Source organism: Grus americana, chromosome 18 (assembly GCF_028858705.1).
Source record: "Grus americana isolate bGruAme1 chromosome 18, bGruAme1.mat, whole genome shotgun sequence".
Taxonomy (NCBI): Eukaryota; Metazoa; Chordata; class Aves; order Gruiformes; family Gruidae; genus Grus; species Grus americana.
In genome coordinates, this window is record NC_072869.1 from 12,697,369 (window position 1) to 12,714,622 (window position 17,254).

General features: G+C 46.4%; 1 protein-coding gene across 5 annotated transcripts in view; it reads left to right on the top strand.

Moving 5' to 3' along the window:
- The window catches only part of SHISA6 (shisa family member 6), a 266,219-nt gene extending 258,529 nt beyond the window's left edge, over positions 1 to 7,690 (top strand). For 4 of the 5 annotated variants that reach the window (XM_054846959.1, XM_054846960.1, XM_054846962.1 and 1 more), the window contains one exon: positions 1,506 to 7,690. In XM_054846959.1, the coding sequence (XP_054702934.1) occupies positions 1,506 to 2,056 (551 nt within the window). In that variant the 3' untranslated portion in view covers positions 2,057 to 7,690. The remainder of the gene's footprint in view (positions 1 to 1,505) is intronic. The other variant, XR_008579807.1, reaches the window with a different exon arrangement.
- The last annotated feature ends 9,564 nt before the right edge of the window (positions 7,691 to 17,254 follow it).

Below are 17,254 nucleotides of genomic sequence, written 5' to 3' on the forward strand. Positions count from 1 at the left end.
TCTGTAGTCTCTATGCCAGCCTGGTCCCATAAGGTTACTTTGCAAGAGACCTTGTTTCCTCTGTAAGGTGGAGAAATTTGCTTTACTTTTGCATGAGGAGTCCCATTCCTGCACACCAGTGGGTGTTGTGCTGTCTTCTCCAAGGAGAGGATGTCTGCCTGCCAGATGTCTCGCATGAGTGTCACCCTGGAGTCTTCTGAAGTCACTGATGAGCCAGAAATGATGGGAAATGCCTTTGGACACATCACAAAAATGTCTCAGACAAAGAAATGAGGAGGGAGACTCATACAGATGATCAGTGTTGAGCATTAAACATGCCTCCATCCCCTGACCCAGGGACGCCAGTGTTGTGCTCTTCCACTATGACAGTATATTTCTGGTAAGGGACTGATGTTCCCTGCTTTCCATCTCTGCAGCCACAGGTACATCATGACAGTTCACAAGCTGCACTGGGCTTGAAGCCCAAGGACTGTTAGTCCTCCTTCCAGGTAGGTAATCCCAGTAACCCAATTTAAGGCATATGAACATCAAAGGCATTTACTGGAAAGTTTTCGTGTTTCTGTTGTTTTGGGGGTTTTTATTTAAAATCTGAAATAATTGTGGATTTGCTTTTTCAAGTTACAAGTTGGTTGAATCAGATCATTACAACTTCTGTAGGATTAACGTGATATATCAGGGCACATCTGCAGCAGCCAACATCCTCCCTGAGTCTGAGGCCAAAAAAGTCCAAGGTCTTTTTTGTCTGAAAGCCAAAAACCGGAGGGGGGGTGCGTGTGTGTGTATGTGCTGAGTTCCTGTGCAACAAAGAGATTATTTAAGAAGCAAACTGAGAAAGAAATGTTGCATGGGATAAATTCTATGATAGCAATTGAGGTGTCTGGAAAAACAGAAAATGAAACCTTAGGCAGATGATTCAGTGTCTCAGAGAGAGCATCCCATGCCCACCAAGCCTGCTTTGTGATCACATTTACAAATATTAAAAAATAGTAATTGAAAACGTGATGAGGGCACTCATGGATTCCAGAGCACATCCACATCTGAGGCCAGAAGCGAGGTATGAATTTCCTCAAATGGGGAACTTGCCTGCCTCAGCTCACCTTCCCTTGTTTTCTTTATATGTATTGTGAAGGTGACATTTGATAATTTCTCCATAACTCGCCGTTCATGTAAATCATGTAATACCAGTCTGGACTCGACAGCATATGGAGTCTTGTGTCATGGTGCAAGAAGGTGTGATGCACTGCACGGGGACTTATACCTGTCTGCATGCAATCGTAACTCTCTCTGTCTGCCATAAGCCCATGGTGACACAACCCACACGGGGCTGGCGTCTCTCTGACAGCAGCACCCTGACGTGGATGTCCATGCCCAGGTCCAGATGCTGGTAGATGATCCCTTGGGTCTCACCTGGAGGTTGCTTCAAGACTGTGTGCTGTACACAGCCCCTTTTCACCCCGTGGGACAACGGTCTGATGTTTCTAACTGTTCCCTTTCCTTCCCCGCAGCTGACAAAGAGGCTGATGAATACTACATGAGGAGGAGACACCTGCCCGACCTGGCAGCCCGGGGCACGCTCCCTATCAACGTCATCAAAATGTCTCAGCAGACCAACCACAGGGACAGGCCTCGCCGTCCCATCAGGGCCATGTCCCAGGACAGAGTGCTGTCTCCTGAGAGGATCATGCCCGAGGAGTTTAGCATGTCCTATGAACGGATCCTCTCAGACGAGCAGCTTCTGTCTGCAGAGCGCCTCCACTCCCAAGACCCCCTGCTCTCCCCGGAGCGGTCAGGGTACCCCGAGCAGTCTATGTCGCGGGCATTGTCACACACAGATGTCTTTGTATCAACACCTGTCTTGGATCGCTACAGGATGACAAAAATGCACTCCCATCCTAGTGCCTCAAATAACTTGTACAATACCTTAGGTATGAACCCAACCTCCGCCAAGCGCCAAGCATTCGCCTCCCGACGGCACAACACGGTAGAACAACTGCATTACATTCCCGGACACCACCATCACTACCGCACAGCGAGCAAAACAGAGGTGACTGTTTGATATGACCTCGTGCATTGTAGATACTCATTAAGGACTGGGGTGGCCACAGCACCCCGTACTGCAGTGGCCTTATAGGCCAGGATAACCTCTAATAACTCAGTGTCTGAAAAGACTTCTCTGACAGTCCCATCCGCATTGTTGTTTTTAAAGCCACCCCTTCATCAGTGACATAAGAAGAACCCAAGCAAGCAAACAGACGATTGTGAGGGATAATAGAGGGAATTTCCTGACGTGCATCAGTTTCTGTCAAAGAAAGCCATAGTAGTAGATGGCTCCTTCAAGGGCTCACCTGCATTATCTCATTGTTTTTATGAATTTAGGACTTTTCACTTGCTACAAGTAGAAGCAGTCTCATGCAGCCCAAGACAGGGAGGAGGAAATGCAGCACCCCATCCTGGTGGGAAGGGGCCCTGTTCTCAGTCCTCATGCCAGCCCTCGTGTTTGGCCTTTCTGTAGCAAGTAGGTAAGCTTCTGGCTGCTGGGGATCACCTCCAGGCCGCTCGATATCAGCCAGCACCCATACATCTGTTCTTCCTACCCTTGGAGTAAATTCAAGGGAAGTCTTTCCTAGGGGACTGGCAGATCTAGGGACAAGAATAGCCTGGCTGAGAAATAAAGTTTTAGTTTATATTAAATATACTCATAAGATAAAAATATACTAGTGCCTACAAATCGCCTGCTCTCTCAATGTAGGAAGTAGTGGGGTTGATGTGTTCAATAAGCACAAATATGCTGAAATGCTTGTTAGACCCTTTTCTCCACTCATTCTAGTATCTTGGTGTCTCCAATATGTAAATAGGAAGGAGGAATAGGGTTTCTCTTCCTCCGGCTTCTTGCCACTGCTGAACCTAAAGCACCAGAATTTGTTCAGCTTCTCACTGCTGACCTGTGCTGGGGGAAGTCCCAACTCCACTGAGACCCCTGAAAGGCAAGGCTACCACACATTTCACCAAGCCCGGATTTCTCCCCAGAAGTTTATTTTCCTGATAGCATTTTCCACTGGCCCAGTTCCCCTGTTTCTGAACATATTTTCTCCTCTCGGTTACAACCTAGAACTCCATATGTAGCAAATCTTTTTCTAGCCCTCAGCAGAAGCACAAAGCTGAGGGTGTTTGTCTACCGAAAAGCAGGTCGGTAATTTTCCATGATCTTCTCTCCATGTAATGGCCCCCCAAGAAAACCTTCCAAGTTCCAATTCCACTGAGTGCCAATCCTAACCATGAAGACAGTTACATTTCATGCATATAAATTATATATCCAGCGTAATTATAATAAATGGGCATGTTGTATATCTGATATAATGCTAATTAGATACTGTATATTTGTAAAATCTTTAAAATGTAGACTCGTGGGTCCAGAATTTGCAAGGGTTTTATCTTTGGCTTTCTAACCAGATTGGGCTTTGCTTTGGGTTTGGTTGGTTTAGTTTTGGTTTTGGTTTTCTTTTCCCCCCTTGTATTTGTGTTCCTATCAAATTCTGTACAACTAACTCACACTAGAAGATACTTCTGTGGCCAGGAAAGGGTCTCAGAGGTTTTGAAGACCAGCCAGACCCAGTGCTGCAACTGTTAGCACTGGATACTCTCCAGCATGCACCGTCCACGGTGTGCACTCAAAGCCCCACCACATGCACACACCCATGCTGCCAATCCGAACAGCAGGCATGCTCCCTCCTCCGGGTGAAATGACGACTGACTTCAGGCTGTAAACACATTCCCATACAGTACTTCTCTCTTCATGTCCTGCATTCCCGCACTGAGTATTTTCCTCCATGGCTCTTCACTAAACATCATTTAAATTAGCTCTGCCCTTCTCCCTCCCCTCAAATACCTCCCACCTCCTGGCCTTAATGATGTTCCCAGCTCAACACGTCAGTCCCGTAGCATACAATGATTGTAGGTTGTTATGAGCTTCAGTCTTGTGTAGAGGCTTATGATACAGCACCAGGTTTTTCTGGTGCAGGGTAGGCAGGAGGAGTGTGCCATCTTCCCCTGGTGGGATTTGGAGCTAGGCATCAGTAGGGTGGACATGTGGCCTTTCTCTTTGTCAGACTGTCCTGGGACTGTGGGTCCTAGTTCATGAGCCTTCTTCTGCCCCACCTGATGGAGACTGTTCAGAAAGGACTCTATCTGTGAGAAGTACTGGGGCTTTGTTTGACGGAAACTGAGCTGGGAAGGAATAAATAAGAGTTCAGATGGTAATTACCGTGCAGTCTCGGGCAAAATCATTCTGGGCAACAACCAAAATTGTCTACAGATCAGGGTAGCAGTTCATGGCATGGGAAGGACGAGAGAGAAAAGGCTCACACCTCATCTCCTGAGCCCTTCCCTTGATGGACGCTTCTCTCCCCTGACTACCTCCAAGCTCCTCAGCTCAGTCACTGGATATTTCTTCACAGAAGGCAATCCCTGTGAAAATATTGCCCTTGCTGACCTTCCCACAGACTGAAGTTTGTGACTCTTGTGAAGAGAAGAGAAGAGAAACACACGTGGCTGATGGGGAGGCAGTCCCTACTGAGGTTCTGGGGCTCTTCCATTCACTCTTGGCCCAAGAAAAGCCAGGATCTTCCCCTCTGCAAGCAGGGATATGTGAACACTGTGGGAGAGGAGAGTCCACCCTAGAATCTCCAGGAGTTGAGGTGGCAGAGCCAGAGGACCAGAGGTGACCATGTGAGGCCATGGGTAGGTGAACACTCCTGTCTTTCTATTTCCATAGCTGTATGTCTCAAGCTCGAGTCTTCGTCTAAATGTTCCATTCGTGAACTCAGAAGCTGCTGGACCAGATGCAAATATGGAAATTTTTCACTCAAGTAGCCCATGCAGATGCTGTGCTGTGCTCCAGGCCATTTGATCTCAGAGCCTTCTCTTATTCTGACTGACAAATATCACAGGCGCTCTGCTAACTTGTCTTACTTGGGCAATAACCCTCCAAAGAAATCTTAGCCCCATTTCCTCGTCTTTTCTACCCACCCGACTGATTCAAGCAGACATGTCCCACAAAAAACATCAAAAGGCCTTTCTAGGACAAATCGCTTCAGGGACTCTGCCACCACCACAGAAAATTTTCAGCAAATTTCTTTGGGAAGGCAGCATGCCCTGGATGACCACAATTTGTTCCTGGGCACCATGTATTCCCATAGCTTGTTTGCGTGCTGAAATGGGTTGGTAGTTAGAAAAGTGGCATTTCAGCACGCACAGGTGTTCTTATGTCATTTTTTTCTTTATTCCTCGTTCTGAGAGTTTGTCGCTGAAAGGACACTTGGTCCAGGATGGAGTGTCATGATCCACAGCCTGGTCCCCAGCACTTCGGTTCCCCGTGGTCAACATGTGATGATAATGGTAACACTTTCCTGTTCCGCAGAGGCATTATGAGGGTTCATACCATAATGTCTACGAAGTGCTTTGAGACCCTCTCACAACAGACACTGTAGAACAGCAAAGCATTTTTATGAATATTGTTTGTCACCATTGTCCTGCCACATCACATCTGATGTGTTGCGATCCTGTGTCTGTCCAGAATGAGAGTGCTGGGTGGGGGGATGCAGTTCCCCAAATTTCCCACTGCTCTCCTTCCGGTCAGGGTCCTTAGCAGGCAGCAGCTCGAAGGGATGCTGTTACCTGCACTTTGACCTTTCTGCTCTCTTCTCCTCATGTCTGAGTCACCGTAACATTCTGGTCTCAGGAGAAAAGCAGGAAGCAGTCACATTCCTCTGTACAGTAAAATATAATCTGCCTTGATTAATCTAATATACTCTGAAGAATTGATCTGTCTTTTTCTCCAACCCACAGGTGGAAACACACATCTGTGGAGCATCCAGTTCCCAGAGTGCATGTGCAGGGACTGGGGGAGGGTGATGTAGAAAAGTTTATATTATTTCCTACAAACTGATAATTATTTGCATTCCCCGAGCAGCAACACATAATAGTGAGCTGCACTGGATTTTATACAACTCTCTCGTTAATACAGATATATGTATGTATATGTATATACACACAAACACATATATATACATACATACATACTGTAAAATGCAGTCATTAAGTTCTGACTGACCCTGTATCAATCTAAGCTTCCAAACTATATTGAATTACTCTTTGAAATGTGGAAAACTATTTTTAATGAGCCACACAGATCACCACATGGAACAGAAATTTTGTCATAAAAGTCTTCTAATGCCAGTGAATCATGTTTTAAGGAAAAATGAAATATTTTTCAATGTTTTAATGTTCCTTTTATAAATGATGATCTGTTACGTGGGGATGGGATGGGTGGGTGGGAAGAAACAGGGACAGTTACCCAGGAGTAAGCCCTCCTTTCCTGGCCTAGATTTAATTTCTGTCTACCGTTCTGCTAGCCTGGCTGGCTGCAAAGCTGGTCCCATGAACCTGGGCTTCCCGCTTGCATATTTCTGTTCTTGTGTCTATCAGAAGCATTCCCACCAGGAATCTGCAAGAGCCTGGAATCAAGTTTTTGTAAGAGATGGGTAGTTCCTGGTAGCTGGGAAGATGTCTTCATCTTTTTCCACCACAACAAACAAAATCATCATGAAACAGGGTAACTTTAATTGTATTTGAAGTAAGTGTTCTAATTTGTGATCAGTTTGCCATCTTCAGTTCATGTGATGGAGAAATAGCTTGTCTTAGTTTTGTTTCAGATTTAGTGATTAATCTGGAAGGAGGGACTCTGCTGAAATATATTTAACACATGCAGATTTCTTTTTCAAGTATATTTCAGACGAGTGAAAAGTTAGTAGGGGAAATACGTAAGAAAGGGGCTTAAATATTTTCATAAAAAGTGTTGTTAGCAATAAGCCTGTGTTGGGGCTGCTTCTTAGAGATCAGCCACTTCTGTGTTGTATGTCCGTGAGTGGATGGTAGAAGGTGTCGTTCCCAGCCTCTCTTGGCTGGTTCATGGCTGTCAAGGGGGTGTCCTCTCCGAGCCCAAAACCCAGCTGGGAAAACCGGGGTGCCCGGGGGCAGGGGGAGAGTTGGATAATCCTGTTTGAGGATGTTAGTGTGAATTTGGAAGAGATCTTTGCTCTCAGCAGTGAGCGAAGCGGTGTCTCGTGTCTCCGCTGTGACCACACGATGTCCAGGAGGTCTCCATCCCCACCGCCTCTGCTGCAGGGAGATGTGCGTCGCGCCACCCTGACCCTCTGCCCATGTGCTTCGTAACGGCTCCTGACCTTCTGTCTGCAAACCTGTTAGACATTTTTGTAGCAAGAATTTCTTGGCTCTGAGAAAGACACTTCTTACTGTAATATTTTTAGTTTGGGGGACAATATTTCCTAAGAGGGGTTAAGTGGATATTTTTGTGCTTTAGCCCAGTTTATGGATTCTATGTTTATTATACAGTAGTACTGAAGAGGAAGTACATTTGTATCCGTAACTTTGCACAGACTCTTGGTTAACCATTAAACAAGCTTCAAGATGAGCAGTATTTGACTGTTTTTCTCTGTATTATTCTTGTTGTTATACTTACCTGTAAAAGCACATTCTGTATGTACTGTAAACAAAAATATTATCAGTTTAGTAAAATTTAGAGTCTTAAGGATTTTTCCACTTTTGTCAGTAACAAATATTTATGGATTAAAAAATAAAGGCAATTTCAACATATAAATTGTTTCTTTTTTGATATCTGTTGGGGGGGGGGGGGAAGCCATTTTCTTGGCAGCCTTCCCAATCTTTGTAACCAGCGTTTGAAAGGTAGATATCTATATTTCTGTGTGTAGTTAAATAGCATCTATTAAAATGAATGCTACCAGGTCTGGAAGACTCATTATTTTTATGTATTTATTTCCTGCATTTCATCATCATGCCAGAAAATAGCAGGAGGAGAAGCAAGACATAACTATTTGCTGTAAAATTTTTCTCATGCAAGTCTATAAGATTTTATTTTAAAGTTGCCCTTCTTTAATTTTGCGTTCATAAGCCATGATTCATTCTCGATCTAGAAAGCCTTGTATTGGAAAGTCGGAACTTGTGAAATGTCCCATAGCTCTGCAGGTTTCATCAGGGGCTTTGTTTTTGCTATTGGCAATACTGCACACACGAAAACAGGCGTTTCCCCATCATTCTGCCAAGATGCGACAAGTGCCACGGAGGCCAGAGCGTGTTCCTCGCTAAACAGCTCCCACTACTACCACAGAGGGTGAAACTGCGTTTTCACTTCTGCCAGCTCTGAGTCTAGGCTTTCTTACTACTATGTCTAACTGGGAAACATGGCAGGGTTTTTCTCTTGCTTTTTGTGGAGGAAATGTCAAATTTTATATCTCTGTTTTCATATTCATTTGCCTTCAGCCTTATGCAAATTTGCTTACATTAAAAATGTGATAGCTGGTAATTGAGAAGGATTGCTGGAAATAAAAATTGTTGGGGCATTAGCACCCTTTTACAGCACAGCACTGGGAGCAGACGAGGAGGGCAGGCACTGCAGGTGGTGCTTCCCTCCCGCGTGGAGCTGCTGGCAGCCTGTCCCTGTACCGCAGGGCTTTGGGAGAAGCCCTCCTCATCCAGTTGTGCCATGTCTTTGCCCCTGTCCCTTCTCTGCCACCTTGCAGCTCTGGCACAGAGCTTCAGAGGAATGCTGCTGAGACAACATCACAGGACCCCCCCGGGGATCCTTCCCCACCACTGCCTCCGTGTGGCACACAGGTCATCACGTCACCATCACTCACCCACCAAGCCCCAAGCTCTCCTCTTCAGTCTTTCCTCAGGCACAGCTTCCTTTTGCTTTGCTGCTCAGCTTAAATAGATTAAACAAGCTTTGTGGAGTAACACCCCATTACAACCAAGAGAAGACAACCATCTTTTCCCTGTCCCTGCCCACGGCAGGGGGGTTGGAACTAGATGATCTTTGAGGTCCCTTCCAACCCAAACCATTCTATGATTCCATTCTATGATCTTCCACGGTAGGTCTGGAGGGAAGACAAGGCCCTTCTGTAGCCCTTCAGCCAGGTTAGTGCTTGGGGTCTCCTATCTCCATAAGAGCAGAGCTCAGAGTCAGCAAGGCATAATCAGCACTTCCTAAGAAACACGTGAACCCAGCAGAGTTAAATAAAATGCATTTTAAAGGAAGAAGTTTCATTTTGCCTGGTGGTTCTATTCATAATTACCCAATCCTTTATAGCACTAATAAGTGGGGAGGAAGCAATGGGGAATTAGCTAATTTCTCCACTTCCCATAAAAGGCATTGAAGAGAACAGCAGGATTTATGGTGTTGAGAGCCAATGATGACTGAGATGAAGCTGGAGCCAATTCTTACCTCAAAGGACAATAAATCCCACTGTTTCCAATTCCTGTAATAATTGATTTCAGAACTTTGGTGCAGAGCTTAAGCTCTGTTATCCAGCCTTCATTCAAGCCATCTTCACTGGTCCCCCTAAGTGACCTCTGCAGGATTTTTGGTGCTGGTCCAGAGAGTTGTCTCCAGTGGCCTGGGCAGCTTGGCACAACCCTAGATGAGGTCCCTGCAAGGTATGACTTCACACGTGTGACTGCAGGGACACTTTGGTGGATGTCATGGAAGAGAATGAGCACCTGGCCCACCTCAGCACAGGCTATCGCAGCCGGTGTCCTGCTTCTGGGTAATGCAACAGGGATCTCCCCAGGCTGCACGGCAGGACACAGTGGTCCCTGCCCTCCACTGCCCACCTAGCCAGAGCATGGCAGAATTCAGTACCATGCTGTCTGGAGGAAGATGTGGTGATGAAGGTCCCATCTCACCTCTCTGGGGAATGGTGCACAGTGCAGACCTGTTCTGGCAGACCTGCCTGGTAGGGCAGGGGCAGGCTGAGCAGGTCCCCGTGACCCAGCAGATCTCCTTACTGAGGACCCAGAGGCCACAGAGGACAGAAAGGGCAAGATCAGCTGGTGCAGGGGCTCTGTCAGACAAAAGACCTTTAACTGGAAGGACTGGGGATGGGCATGATGGTATGGGTGTGGGGTTACCTGAGGAACAACTGGGCTGGATTTTGCCGGCCATTTCTTTTCCTTGATGGAGACAGGTCAGTCCTACAGCAGGAGGTCCCAGTATCACCTCCTCACACCAGTGTTGGCACAGAGCAGAGCCGAGCCAGAGCTGCAGGGAGGCAAATCATTCAGTTAGCAAAGCAGCAATCCCTCCATCTGGGAAGGCTAAGATCCTCATGTGTGAAAAAAGACAGGGCTGTGTCCACACCTTGAAAGCCAAATCCAGAAACACTGCTGGAAGCCCCCAAAGATGCTATTGCAGTTTGAAGGAGGACAAAAGTCCAAGTGGGAGGGGTGGCAACTCCGCCGATCACATCTTCCCAGGAGCTCTCCTGCTGTCCCTGTGATCCAGCAGGACATATGGGAATGTTTCCCAAACCTAAGGATTAGCACTGCTCCCAGATGCCTTGGAAAGATGTTGAAAAATGATGAAGAATTAAAGGACTGCAGAGTAATTAACACCTGCCAGCATAGGTTTAAGAAAAGCAGATCTTGTCAAACAAACTTGAATTAATTGTCTAATGTTCTTACAATTTGGACTGGCAAGGATGATGTGTAGATGCAATACGTCTAGCCTTTTCCACAGTACTGGATCACATGCTGCTTGACAATCTGATTAAGATTTTTATCACCGCACATCCTCGAGAAAGCTGATGTTGAAGAGGGGAACTGGTAGATCTCAGAGTGGGTTCCAGTGGCTTTTACCCTCTGAAGAGCTGTTGCAAGTGGCATTTGGCAGAACTTAGCACAAGACCACATGCTTTTCAACACTGAGCTCTGCAATACAGAAATAAAGATTAAATTGTCGCTGCTAAAAGTTTCAGGAGACACAGAGGGTTTGGGATGCAAAGAGCAGCAAAAGAGGGAAGTTCTGAGACAAGGGTGGGCTGGGTCCTTTGAACAGAAAGTGCCATAATGCCACAAATTACATCAGACCTGCAGGAACTGGATCAGGGCTTCTGGGATGGATATAGATGTCTTAGTGGAGAAGCAGCACAACTCAAAAGTGAGTTGAGGAAATGGTTTTCAGTGAAGTCTTTACAAAGCTCAGCATTTTAGTTCATAGTGGGAGGCTGAAGGGTGACTTGGTCAATAGGTATAAGCATTTTTAGGGGGTGGAAAGTGTAGGGTATTAAAGAGGTCTTTAATCCAGCATCAGAATAACCAGCTGATGAAAGGTGAAGTCAGACAGACTATCACTGGAACAAATTATCAAGGAGAGACTAAATGGGTAATGTTTCTTGCTGTAATAAATGCTGTGTGGCTGCTAATGCTAAGTCTTATTGCCACAGTAATTCTTTGAACAGGATACCACCTTTCTCTCAGCTATTTTCATAGACAAAACCTACAAGTCAATGAGCTCTTATGTGAGTTGAAGCTCACTTCAAACCTGGAAGTGTTTTCTGCCCACGAAGGAGGGATCTGTTTCCACAAGACATTTCCTCTCAGGCAGTAACACACTTAAAGGCATTTAATAATTAATGGAGCTTTGCAAAAACCTTCAGGAGCATTACCATTCCCTGCAGAGCAGAGAGGACATTAGAAGGAGAGACTTTCAGAAGTGACTCACCCCAGTCACAGAGTGAGTCAGGAGCAGACTGGGAATAGGACGCAGTCCTCCATCTTCCTCCTCGTTGAAATGCCAGGTAGCAGCTCTCCTTTTCTGCCTCTAGGTTTGGGAAGCACTTTTTGTTTATTTTAGTTTGAACTTCAGGCTGCCAACAAAGCTCAGCATCTGCCACAAGAGCAGTGTGCTTCAGCTCTGCAACAACCACACAGTGTTGCTGTGGGAGAGGGAGATCTAGTGAAGGGCAGAGGACAAATCTCATGGGTGTTTTGCAGCACGAGACCACTTCACTATCCAAACATGGCCGGGAAGTTTTTTTGCTCATCTTGCTGTCTCTTCTTGCTTGAGACAAGACTACGTCAGGTCATAAATCAACTCAGGGACGAATTAATAGTCTTTCAGAAGATTTAGTGCCAAACTGCTGCCTCAGAGCTCCTTAGGAGCTGGATCGGCTCAGGGATTTTGTAGGGTTATATGTTGGACTGAGGTGCCTGCAGTGATCAAAACTCTGCTTGGCTGCAACAAAGCTCAGGAGCTACCTCAGTCCTTTCAGGCCAGGATTCTCTGTCCCTGCTTCAGTAGCTGAAAGTTAGATGTCTCAGTGCAAGCTGCGATAGGTGTCTAATACCAGTTATCCTCTGGGGACGCACATAGAGGGATTTTTTGTTGATTGGGGCATCTAATTCTGACATATTTAAAAGGTGACTGACAACTGCACTGTTCAAGCTTCTACCAGCAAAGTCTCCCAGGTACCGTACTTTCCCTCTAGTTGGATGTGATTGCCCAGGCCCTCCAGATCCCAAAAGTTTCTCCAGCAAGGACTGGTTCTCCTACTTCAGCTGTGAGGTCTGCTCCATCAAGTTGCCCTCAAAACACTGAGCCTTGGCTTACCTAAGCTTTACCCATGACTTCACCCATCTTCTGTGTTAGTGACATCAGTAGGAGACTGAAGGAGCCTGGGAGAAGAGTTGTAAGAACAGCATAGATTTGTATGGCCACCTTTGGTCATTACTGCACCTGCCACCACAAGCAGAATCACCAAAGGTCTGGCTGAGCCAAGTGCTCAATCAGAGCTCAGGGGAGCACTTGGCTCAGCCAGACCTTTGGGATTTTTAGATCCAACACTGTGCTGGGAAATCAGGAGGGTCTGTGCTGTCGCAGGATCTGTGCTGCAGGCTGATCTGCCAGGAGCTGACCTGTCTAGCACTGGTTCATTTGGAGAGTCCTGCAAAGAGACAGAAATATTACGCAGAGGTTTCTATTCCAAGCTGTAGTGGGAAATGGAAGAAGAATAACTGGGCCATGTTTTCAGGGCAGTGAGGGTTGGATCTGCCCACACTAGCACCTAAAAACACTTGAAAGCTTCTTTGACCCTACCAACCAACCTGCTGCTTCTGTGCTGACTTCTGGGTCACGTGCACTGAGCACACCTGCATCACGGACTCAGTCAGATGGTCGTCTTCTTTGACTGATTAAGTCCAGCATTCAGGTTTTTCCACCTTGTTATTGGCCTTTAACAAGAAGAGGACTGCTCTGATCCATGCAACTTTCTAGGTCAGCAGGAGGCGTGTTGCTTGCTGAGCTACGTGACTCAGACACTTCCACAAAGCACACAAGGCTGGCAGTCGGTCACTGGCAAATCTTCCACCAGGAAGGGCAAGTGACAACTCCAATACAAGAGATGGTCACAGCATTCAAGTGTGAAAAGGAAAGATGCAATGCTGTCACTGCTGCACAGGAGACACAGTGAGCATTGTCTTGGCTGGAAGAGCTCAGATCTGAACTGGCCCCATCCACAATGCTGTAGATGAATGTCCAGCCAGGGATGCTGGCAGCCATCTGCCTCCTGGTGATGGTATGGCCATGTTCTTCAGGGGCTACAGACTTTGATAAAACTTAAGTACTTGAGGAAAGGGTGCAAAGAACTAAGAGGAGCTGCTTACAACACTCCTGTAAATCATCTTATGTCCATATTTTGCTCCTCACGTGTAAATTGAGACTGACTTACCCCAACAGGAAGATCATGGCAGAGAATGCAAGCAGGGAACATGCACTCTGATGTTTGCCAAAGTTTGCTTTAGTGGTTGAGGTGGGGGGAGGAACCTGTATCTGCAGGGCAGGGCCATTGCTGGTTAGACATACAGGGCAGGCACAGGTAGGAAATGCACTGCCAGCAGCCCAGAGTCCATGCAGAAACACAGCAAACAGCTATGATGCAGTGATAATAAGCAAGCATTATGGCAAGATGCTACCTGAGAGAAAGCAATAATCCTTTTTTTTCTTTTCTGCATCAAAAGGTACATAAAGTTAGTTGTGAAGAGAAGGTACACTTCTTTTCTCTGCCATCAAACCCCTGTGAGCACGAAAGCAAACAAAGACTTTGAAGCTTCCACTATTGGCTAGAACCCCTTGTGATCCTGGTGCCTGAGCTGTCCCTCTCGCCCCAGTGAGTGCACTGCCATGTCCATCAGTCAGAGACACATCTCATAACCTGATTCTGCTGATGGTGACCCTCTTTATCTAAAATGGTGGGTGTTTGTGCCTTCTGAGTAGGGGTCTCTGGGCTGATGCTCTTGCTATCTCTGAAGTCCTGGTAAAGAAAACCTTTGTTCCCCACTACATTATGCCTCAGCTCATAACGCCCAGGTCCTGTGCCACTTGCTTTCATGACCAGCCTGAATGGTGCTCTCTGGTGGGGCAAACGCCATCCGTTGTTGGCCCCTCCTTGCTCGCTGATCAGCCTGGTATTCACAGCAGATGAGAGACAAATTCCTAGTTCTGGTCCCGAGAGAGGACACCTTTTTGACTGCCCGTATTTCAACCCTCCGCTGGAAAAGGCATGACTCATTTCCAGAAGTCTTTTCTTTGGCATTCATCACCAGCATAGGTGAGGCTGTATAAAGCTCAGTTTATCAGCAGACACCCAGATAAAGGGCCGGTGTTATCCTCATTGTGCAGAAAAAGAACTGAGGATTGGGAAAGCAAGAGTAAATGTGTTTTGGTGCATTCTGAGGGCTAGGTTTATAAAAGGAACTGATTTTTGGAAGATTTACCATCATACAGTATCTTTGGGGCTTAACGTAAAAGCCTCAGCTGCAGCTATGGATTTGGGGGATTCCTGCAAATCAGGTGCCATCTTAACCAGAAAATGAGGCACACAGCACTGGTTTGGGCAGTGATTATCGAGGCAGGACATGGAGACACAGACACTGAACTTCCAGGCAGCATTCTGCCCATGACCCCATCCAACAACAGGCAGTAGCTCTTCCCTGCTCCATGCCCAAAACTGCTTCCAACTTTGAGGTAAGGATCTACAGGCAACAGTATCCCACACTCAGCCCTGGATCATCGCTGGAGAAGGTCTGGTTTGTGCAGTGAATGAGAGGGGGCCACAGGAAAAATTATCTGCAATCATGTAATGGATCCCTGGGCTGCACAGCTCCTTCTGTGTTGGTATTGCCTAATTGTTTTAGAACTGTGTGTAATCCTGTGGAATCACTTCAGTTTCATTCTTTTTAATAAACACACAGTAAAGTACAGTCCCAGCTACATCTTCCAATCCTCTATTTTTCACATGCCTGCTCCCAGTTTAGATACTGAGCAGGTCCCAGTTCATCCCAGTGCAAGCCAAGGTTTAGGTGCTGCACATGCAAAGCAGACCTCTTCTTCCCCTGTACCGTGTAGGCTCAACAGAGGCTCCATGAAAGCACAGGACAGATAGGAAACCTCCACTCATTTCTGGCTCCCTCCATCCATCCAACCTGGTGGGAGGGAGAAAGGGAAAGCAGATGGTGCTGGGTTGGCCCATGTGTCAGGAGGCAACAAGGGCAGGCTGGGCAACAGTAAGCCATATTTTTGTATTAAGGCTTATAAAGTCACCTGAATGTGCGTGAATTTTCATAACAATAGAAAATCTGTGGCACTGGGGCTGTTACTTGGTCAAACCTCTTATCCTCTCCCCACTAACTCCCACATCGAAAGTTCACACTTCAAATAGCTTTTGGCCAAATTTTGTCCAGATTTTTTTCAGCTTGATGCAGAATCTTGCCTGAAAAATGTCACCCTGAGTAAAGTTTGGGAAAATTATAACCAGCTGGAAATAGGGTCTCTCCACGTAAAATACACTGAGCATCCAGAATCACATGTGTCTCACCAGCCCCAACTGCCATGACAACACACGCACATTTACACAAGAGTACTACGAAGACAAAGCAAGTACCAAAAGGAACTGAGGTAGCTTTAAATTCTAGGATATCTCTGCTATAAAACATAATCTAATTAGTAACAAAAAACCCCACATTACTTACCCAGAAGCCGTCCTTCTATCAAGAAGCCGTAGCTCTGTTCCAATTACTGTGCCGTCAATTATAGTATCTGCTGCAAGGAGCCTTCCTGTTTTACCAGCCACCTTTGATATGTGGCTGCTCTGCTCCATCTCCTTTGAAGCCCATTATAAATATTAAGATTAATTTAGGATTCTTTGTATCCCTGACTGTAATTGTCTAATAGGAAAAATCTCAGGCAGGAGGGCTGGTGCAAACCTGTTGTGTTGTACTCAGGTCTGACTTTGGGTCAGGGCTGAAGGGAAATTCATTCCCGGCTTTGCACTCCAGGACAACCAAGCACTTCAGAAAGAGAGAAATGCAGTTCTCACAAAATTTTAACTGTGCTCTTTTTTTTGTGTAGAAGGAGGTAGAAAAAGTAGTCCAAGTAGCAGGCTTACTAGAACAACTAGTTTGGCAGTGGTATCCCCTTGTCTGTTCTGTGAATAAGGATGCGTGAAGCTCTATATCCCATATTGTGCTATGGGATAGGATAGCAGTTGGGGAGAGAACTCCAACTGCTTTCTTATTTACAAGTCTTTATTTTAACATTTTGAGTTGGTTTTGGACCAACGAATGCTCTTTTTACTTGGGTGGAGCCATTCTTTAGACCAGCTGAAGATAAGAATGGAATACCTCTGAAATACACCCAGTATATGGACAAAACCCCTGCTCAGCTCATCCCCTGCTTGCCGGGAAGCTGGAAGTGCTGCAACCCACCCAGTGCCTGTGGGGTTAATGAGAGGATGCCATTCTGGACAGGCAGAGTCACCAGTGAATCTCCTCAAATACTCATTAGCAATCCTTCAGGAACCTCTAGGCAGTGGCTCTGCAGGGATTTGTCCAAAAGTGTGTGCTTTTGGACAGACAGGACCGCAGGACTGTTCAAGCCCTGCTGCAGACCTACCCAGTGATCTGCTCTCAGCGCTGCCCATTTGGCCTGGAGCAGATGAAGCTCTCACACTTTCCACAGGCCACCTGCAGCCAGAGCTATCAGCAGTGCCGTGCCTGGAGCCTTGTCCGCGTCCTCGGGTACCACATACGTGCTTCATCTGCAGTGTCGCAGGGCATGGGCTGGAGGGATGAAAACACACCTGACCATGGGCAGCAGTCATCTGGGTTTCCATCTCCAGGTCCTATCTCATCCTCAGCCAAGAGGCAGAAATTTGTCTTCGTGAGCAGAAAGGGGTCTTAATATTCCTTGCTGGCAATGTGCCCTGGCCTCTGATCTAAGTGAGAACTGTTAGCCCATACTGCTCCTCTGCAGACATACGAAGGAGGAGAAAAATCTCAGGGGAGGAGGTCTTAAAATGAAGGGGGACAAATTGCCTGCTCATAT